Source organism: Meleagris gallopavo, chromosome 26, assembly GCF_000146605.3.
Source record: "Meleagris gallopavo isolate NT-WF06-2002-E0010 breed Aviagen turkey brand Nicholas breeding stock chromosome 26, Turkey_5.1, whole genome shotgun sequence".
NCBI lineage: Eukaryota > Metazoa > Chordata > Aves > Galliformes > Phasianidae > Meleagris > Meleagris gallopavo.
In genome coordinates this window covers 5252806-5260538 of record NC_015036.2, presented here as the reverse complement: position 1 = coordinate 5260538, position 7733 = coordinate 5252806, and the positions used below count along the sequence as shown (strand labels likewise).

The 7733-nt window shown below is 45.7% G+C and overlaps 1 protein-coding gene across 1 annotated transcript; it reads right to left on the bottom strand.

The window, feature by feature from the left end:
* Positions 1–7689, bottom strand: PAFAH1B2 (platelet activating factor acetylhydrolase 1b catalytic subunit 2). Its single transcript, XM_003212754.4, has 5 exons — positions 6994–7689; positions 6161–6250; positions 5104–5220; positions 4067–4189; positions 1–3420 (listed from the first exon to the last, which is right to left on the bottom strand). The coding sequence occupies exons 1-5, from the start codon at positions 7072–7074 to the stop codon at positions 3142–3144; spliced, it is 690 nt and encodes a 229-aa protein (XP_003212802.1). The 5' UTR covers positions 7075–7689; the 3' UTR covers positions 1–3141.
* Between the last annotated feature and the right edge of the window lie 44 nt (positions 7690–7733).

Below are 7733 nucleotides of genomic sequence, written 5' to 3'. Positions count from 1 at the left end.
TTTTTCTTCTTTTTTTTTTGCCAAAGCAGAATCACAATTTCTTCCTGGGAAGGTTGAAGTCAGCGAGCAGTGATGGGGCGGGTGCCATCTGACTCACGTACACAGGCTTTGCTCCTCGCAGGTCCCCATCACGCCTGGAATGCTCTCCCCCCCCTCACTGATAAGTTACGAGAGACTCCTGCTGTCCTTTCACATCTTTTCTTCTTTGCTGTAATAAATATGAAACTCGGCGATGCTCACAGGTCACAGCACAGACAAGACATCAGGCTTCAGCACAGAACCGAGAAATGCAGCTAGGTTGTTTACAGAAGGAAAAGGCCTCAAAGGGCCAGTTCTTTCACAGCCAAGCATTAACAATGACACAGTTCATGCTGGCTGGGCAGAGGCGGCCCAACCCCAATCCCAGGGGACATCGGTCACCCAGAGCTGCAACTGAAGCTTTCCTACACTTCTTACAGCGAGGCACTCATTTGTGGTGCCTGCTCAGTGAAGAGGAACAATCCCTCCGTGCCCCCCCACAAAACCTCTCAATTTGAAGCAGGACAGTTTATTACTAAACAGCCACAAATAGAGCTGAAGTCTCAGACACAAAGCTGCCCTTTCTTTCTTTGTCCATCGGTCATAACCAGCAACGATTAAGGTAGCAGAGGGCTGTGAACACTGAAGCAAGCACAGAACATGGCACCTTAGCACACCAAGCTTAAGCAGAGAGCCAGCAGAGCCATCCTCGGTCACACTGCAGTCATGAACCTGCTAAACCTCTCTCACACCACACAGTGCCCCACCAAGAGCAGCTGACTCAGGGCAGGACACAGCCCCAGTTGTAAGGGTGCTTAGGTAAGAAGTTACAGCTTTTTTATTGAAGAACAACATCTAGCCAGCATCTCTTCAACCAAACGCTGTGACAGCAGGGAGCAAAGCAGGAATGCATAGGTTCATCTACCACACTGCCTTATTACAAAAGCTGAAAAGTTGACAGGGAGCAGAATGTGTTTTAACCCTTCTCCCTAAGGAGGGCATGAGGAGGGGGAGAGGGATAATAAACTTTTCCCCCAGGAATCCTCCACTGCAGCGTATTTTTAACATTTCACACTCTCTTATACCAACTTCTCCAGCGAGCATCTAACCAGAAGTGTGAACAACATTACCTTAAAGCCCCCTCTGCAAGGCAGCAGGGCTGCAGAGCACGCAGGCCCGGGGAGCAGCGCATGCCTAGCCTGCTTCGTGGGGTGAGACAGCCATCCCTCCTCTACTACAGCACTCTGGTATTTATTTCTGGGAAGTGGAAAGCTTCATCCTTCCTTCATCTGTGTGTAGATCACATATACTGGAAACAAAACACAAACTATGCATGCAATCCAGGCAGAAATCCTGCTATGATCAAATCTACAGGAACAGGGGAATGTAGTGGGGACGTAAAAGTATTCCTTAATGCTAGGTTATAGACTGCATTAAACACCAGCACCCTTTATTATAAAAAAGGGCAAACAGACTATATACAGTACCTACGTACTTTCATTGCAGCAGGGCACAGCAAGCAACCTGGACACCTAAACACCCCTCCTTAAGAACAGAGTACGAAGTGCCTGCTAAAAAGCTATCGGTTCCTCTCCAATTTACCTGCCGAGATGAGCACGTGGCTGCAGATTCCTCATGCACTGAAAGAAGTGCAGAGATCTGTGCTGGCAGCTCTCCATCAGCCACCACGCTGCGAACCACTGCAGTGTTTGCACAGTGCTGCAAGCTCCAGCTCTGGTAGGTAAGCCAAGGAAGAACAGACTTCATTTAAAATTATTTTATTTGCAAGTATATTTATCTATTCCCCTAGGGCTCTGCATTTAGGGTCCAAAACAGTTTCTTTCTGAATAAAGAGAAGCTTTCATTGTAGACGAAAGGCTATCTTCATGTTACCATTAGTAGGCTATAACCAGCTCATAAAAAAAACAAAACAAAAATCCCACCTACCTGCAGCCCCTGTAAGAGAGCACTGCTGCAATGGCTTCCTTGGCTAGAGGTGAGCAGTGTCCAGGGCAGCAAACGGCCACACCTCGACTTCATACTGTAAAGAGGCTGCAGTTGCTTGAATAAAATGTTTATACAAGTAAAACAGAAGCAATAAAGAAATATACACCTTTGAATCTGTAAAGCATCAGACTGTTTTATGCCTTGAAAAAAAGGGGCTATTCATGTGGGTTTTCTTTAGGAAAAAAAAAGGATGTAACAGTCATACTTACAAAAACAAAGAAAGAAAGAACAATGAACAGTACTGCAAAGAGCCCTGGAGCACAGGCATCCCAAAGGAATGAAATGTCAGTTCCATAGTAGCGAGGAAGTGACTGCCTTGTGTGATACTAACTGGAGAATTACAATGCTAAACTGAATGACTTTTAAAAGCCAGCAATAACGTACACAGACAGGACAGCCATCAGGAGCACCTGAATGACACTGCCCACAGGGAAAGCTACATGGAATGAAGGGTGCCCAGGCTATTAGGTATGGTGAAATGAGCACAAGAACAAGCACCTGGGAGTATTAAAGAAGTTAACAGTTTGTTCCCTTAGGTTTCTGAATTCCAGTTTCATGCTGCTTCAGAAATAAGGAGTGAGAAACAACAAGTGTCACTTAAAATACCCCAGAAAAAGGGAAAAAAAAAACCAAAAAATCAACCAGAAACCTTTAAAAGGTGGGACTGAGCTTGGAAAAATGCATCTGTTCTGTTATTAGCAAGTGAAAGGTAATTCTTGTTCACAGGCTAATAGACAGAGCACAACCCCTACAGCCAGGAAGGGTGGGCCAGGAGCTGCGTGTGGGCTGTCAGAGACAGGCTAAAAAGGTTCTAGGACAACCACAGAGCAACAATACGTGAGAGGGGCACAGAGTGACAGTCCTGTTCTCATTTTAAATGAGGAATGGTTTAAAAGTAAAACTCTTCTTCAGCTAATTTCCTCCTGCAATAAAACCAAACTAGCTGGCCCTCATCTGTACAAGACCAGTTAAACATCAGCCTTCCCCCTCAAAACACTAGATATGAACATCTGTAACATTCTACAATGGAAAGTGCTTTAAGAAAGAAGGATTCTGTAGTGCCAGTGACAGAACTGATCTGATGGGCTGGATGATGTTAACACTGACATCAGCTAATCAGGCCAGGGCAGCTCGCTTCTCCTCAGGGGTCTCCTCCAGTAGCTGCATGATCAGTTCGTGGAGGGGTTTGCAGATCTTTGCATAGGCCCCTCCTGTCAGGTGCAGGAAATCAAACATATCGTGGTACGAGATGGTGCCATCTGAGTGCACGAAGCCAGCATCTACATCCAGGAGCTGCACATTGGGTAGTTTGGGGAGTGAGGCTTTTAGCAGATGGTTCACCTTGGCATTCTTCTGCCGCAGAGGGTTTGGCTTCTCTCCACGAGGTAGCAGGCCCTGACACAAGAAGGAGGCAATGAAGAGCTTTCATTCAACTTTGATGGTGCAATAATGATTTCCCTTTCAATTCAGGCACCCTTTCAAGATTGAAGACGTCTATGATAAAAGGATCTCATTTCTTGAATCAGATTTTGTCCATTTAGATCTAACTTCACATGTGACTGAAGGAGCCAGACGAGCTAGAAGCACAACTGGCATGGAATTTGTGTTTTGTTTTGTTTTTTTTTGTTAGAACAAAAAAATCTATCAGTTTGCATTCCTTTTATAAAGTTTCAGTGGTGTGCTGAATGCTTTGGCTCACCTCCTCAAAAAGAGGGAGGCCAGCTGACTTGTTTAAAATGAGGGAGGAAACTAAGACTTCCAAATCCCAGCTCTGATCTATTCCTTACAGAACATCTTCAACAAACCATCTACATGGGATAGCAATACTGCTAATGAGGACGATCACATCTGTCCCTGGAGGGGCTAAAAGGATAACTTCTGCAAAGCCAGGTGAAGCCGGGGAAGCACGTACAAAGCAGAAGACAAATGAAACAACTGCCCTCCCCCACCACAACCATAACTTCCAGTACCACAGAGACAGTACAGAGAACACACAGCTTCCTTGGAGGGCTTTGTTTTTGTAGCTCTCCAATAAACATACCAGTACAATAACTTTGGCCTGTGGCTGCTGGGTATTTATCAGACGCACGATAGCCTCAATCCCTCCTGCTACTTCTTCTGCTGTGTTTTCGTAATTATTTGTTCCAACCCAAACAACAATGACCTATGAGGAGAAGAAATGTTTGCAACTTTTTCAGAACAAGCTGTAATAGTCTTGCTGACCCTGAAAGCACTGCATAAACATCATCTACAGTCATCAAGCTCGATCAAATCAGGTTAGCTACAGGATAAACCAAAAATGCAGGTTTTCAGCTGCCAGTTATGCTGACTTTTGGACTGTATCTTACAAGCTTCAGATTTGGCATCCAGTATAGATGAAGAACTTCTGAAGGTTTTCTGAACAGCATATGAGATGCGAGTCCACCCCTTTTCACAGAGTCTCTTGGTCAACACACTGCAGGAGGCTACAAGAGGGCATTTATACAGCATAGCGTGAGGCCCTGCAGGACAAGGACAACCGTGCACCTCCACTTCTTCACAAAATGATTTCAAGCTGCTAAATAACAGATTGAAATACGAGTGACACTGCCTTCCTACTGGAGTACTGTAGTGGAGCATTCATTGCTTTCAGTAAAGTTGACCATAGGACTGCAGCTTTAGGTGTGAAATAGGAAGCTGTTCTTCACTACACATACTGAGCATCTTTGCTCGCTTTTTATCCAATATTTCACCATCTCTATCTGAGAACATACCTCAGGTATGAGTCACTGCAACTCCAAACTAATCTAATGACAGCACAAATGTTGATCAGCCTATGACCATAAGGCCATTTCTCTTGATGACTTCCTCTAATGCACGTTAGCAGTGAAAGCCACATGTATGAAAACTATGGCTCCATTCCCAAGCACTTCTAGCTTAGCCTAACACATTTCAGTACCTTATGCATACTTAGTGGCAACAGCTTTTCAACAAAAGATCTCTTAAGAGTTAATGGCTCACTCAGTTTTACACCACTCAAGGACCTGATGTCTCTTATAAGTCAGCACAAGGCTGCCTTGTTTGGCTGTCTGTTTATACCTTCGGTTTAATGTTCTCCAGTTCACCATTCTTCAGTCTCCACAGAACGTGTCCAGTGGTGTCTCCACCAATCCCAAAATTCAATGCATGAAGTGGTGAGAAGAGCTCTCGCCATATCTGCAATCAGAGGTCAGTTTCCTCTTTGAGAGGAGCATCCCGATCATGAAAGAAAGATACTACACAGACACACAATTCTTCAGTAACACTGGAAGCAGCAGTGAGAAACCCTCTGAAAACTCACTTCCAGAAGTGGCATTTAAGCACAGGATGAAGCTTTACTTCACGGTCCAGAAGAGACAGAATTGCTGACATTCATGCACTCAATCCTGGCACAGAGGAAGGGGAAGCTCTCTTGAATAGCTATTTGGCATCAGAGATACAGAAGGGAGCTGCTGTAGATCACGGTGTCCCTAGCTTAGCTAATTACAGGACTTCTAAAAAAGGTAACCACATTGCCAGGAAACAAAACTAGAAAAAGTGAACTACACTGGGAAGCAGCTTTTGGAGAACAATGTTACTCAGTTACCACCACTGTGGAGCAGCAAAATTCTTAGTTTTGCTCCAGCAGTTTCATAGATTAAGAAAAGGAATACAAGCCAGCTTGTCCTTAATGTAAATTTCACTTCTGAGAAGATCTTTAACACTTTGTCAACAGAAAAGCAGGTATGTCAGTGCACATAGTGCATCAAGGGTTAAACGTGTTCTGGCCAAGGAAGACACACCCACAAAGATTTCACTGGCATGTTCCTGAGAGTTTGGAATCAAGGAACCAGTGAAGGGTTGTGTGTGCATATCAAAGTGAAGGCAGTTATTAATTGCTTCAGAGAATGACAAATGGCTTACAGAGATAAAGCAGCAAGACTCTGAACAGGCACTGGGTGACTAAGGAATTAGGGTGGAACAAACCAGAAGACAGCAGTAAAATCAGAGTGGAAGAAAAAGAATAGCCTGGACAGTGAGTAATTGTACGTTAATGGATTAGAAATTCTAATTCACATAACCCCACAATTGCCTCTTTTTTTTTTTTTCTTTCCTTTTGTTTTGTTTTAATCAGTACCTCATATTGCTGTAGCAACTGCACCATGGAATCACCCACGAAGAGCACATCAGGTTCCTTGTCTTTGCAGTCCAAAACAAATCTATTGTGCTGTTTAAAAGAAAGCAGTATAAGCGTAAGCTCAGACTGATGGCTCCTCATCAGTATCTCTGCTGCAGGACAGAAAGGGACAGTTGCCCAACCAGTTCCCCCTGCTCCCTCCTGTCTGCCCTCCAATGTGCTTCTCCCTGTTAACCCATGAACTCCCAGAAATCCCCTACAAGAAATTACAAGGGACTACACAAACTCTAACAGGGGGATTGCGGCCTCGGTTCTGAGAAGAGCAGTATTGGTCTACTCCATGCCACCCATATGAAACACATATGTTAGGCACCCACTAAATTCAGTAATTAAAGAACAGACAAATTAACAGTGCAGCAAGTATCCTCTGGCTATTTTGCTCTGTCCGTAGGAGGAAGTGTTGCAGAAAGAGACTGGGAGACCAAACACTTCAGCTCTGCTTTTCAGCTTTGTCACTCCCTTGCAGTGGTACACACCGGAAAGCACTATTTTGCACTTTGTTTAACAATGGGATTGGCAATTTCTCTCAGTTAATGAGCCAACAGGACTATTTTCTGAAAATATTCCATAGTGTAGTTTTCAGGTCACTGCTGCTTTTTGCCTTCTTTCATCAAGTCAAGTAAGAGAAGCATCAGAATGCTGCCAGCTGTTGGGTAGCAGAGCTATTACAACCTCAAATCGAGAATGTGGTCAGACAGACACGCGCAGGACTCACCCAGCAGCCCCCAGCCCCTCAGGAAAGAGCCTCCCATCTCCCACAACAGCTCTCTCACCTGTGACATCCATCTGTCATCTCCCTGAGTATCCTCAGCAGCATGTGGGACTGCTGCAGGATTCGAGTCTCCATGGCTCATTCTATTCCTGCGGAAAGAACATTTCAGACAGGCTGCTTTCAGCAGCTAATCCAAGCACAGGGGAAAAGGCAGGCTGGCAGAAAACCACTGCACTTCCTGACATTCACAACGGACAATTCATGACCATTCCGAAGCACGTTGACTTTTAGCTGACAACAAAATCCATTTCACTCTGTGCAGGACTGCCAGACAGACTGCAGGCAGCCCTCCTGAAGCTGTCTACTGACACGTGAAAACAATGCATTTAAAAAGACAAAGAAAAGCTCATTTCAGAGACCGTCCTGCAGAAGCACACCTCAGCCGGGCAAATCCTTAACTATAATAAATGCTGGTAATCCGAGGATTAGCTCCTATTAGTACAGCGATAGCCAGCTTACGGCTACTGAGCCGCGCAGCACAGGTGGATTAAGCGGCTGCAGGAGGCTGCGCATCGCGGCCGAGCCGATCCCCGGGGATTTCGGGCAGGAAGGGCAGCGGCCATCGGGGCAAATGCAGCCCTTCACACCGCAGAGCACCGACACCGCAACAAAACCAGGTCCGAGCGGCGCGCCGTGCAGGCGTTAGGCCGGGCAGCGGGGCTGCACCCTGCGAGCTGCACCCTGCGGGCACGGCGACAAAGCCGCACTCCTCCCTCGGATGGCAGCGCCGAGGGCCGGATC

Bases quoted from the DNA above. Each gene is read 5' to 3' on its own strand.
- PAFAH1B2 (XM_003212754.4), bottom strand. From the start codon at position 7,074: ATGAGCCATGGAGACTCGAATCCTGCAGCAGTCCCACATGCTGCTGAG. The intron at 6,251-6,993 runs GTGAGAGAGCTG...TCTTTTAAACAG, and splicing joins ATGACAGATGGATGTCACAG to CACAATAGATTTGTTTTGGA. The intron at 4,190-5,103 runs GTATAAACAGAC...TTCTCCTCATAG, and splicing joins TGGAGAACATTAAACCGAAG to GTCATTGTTGTTTGGGTTGG.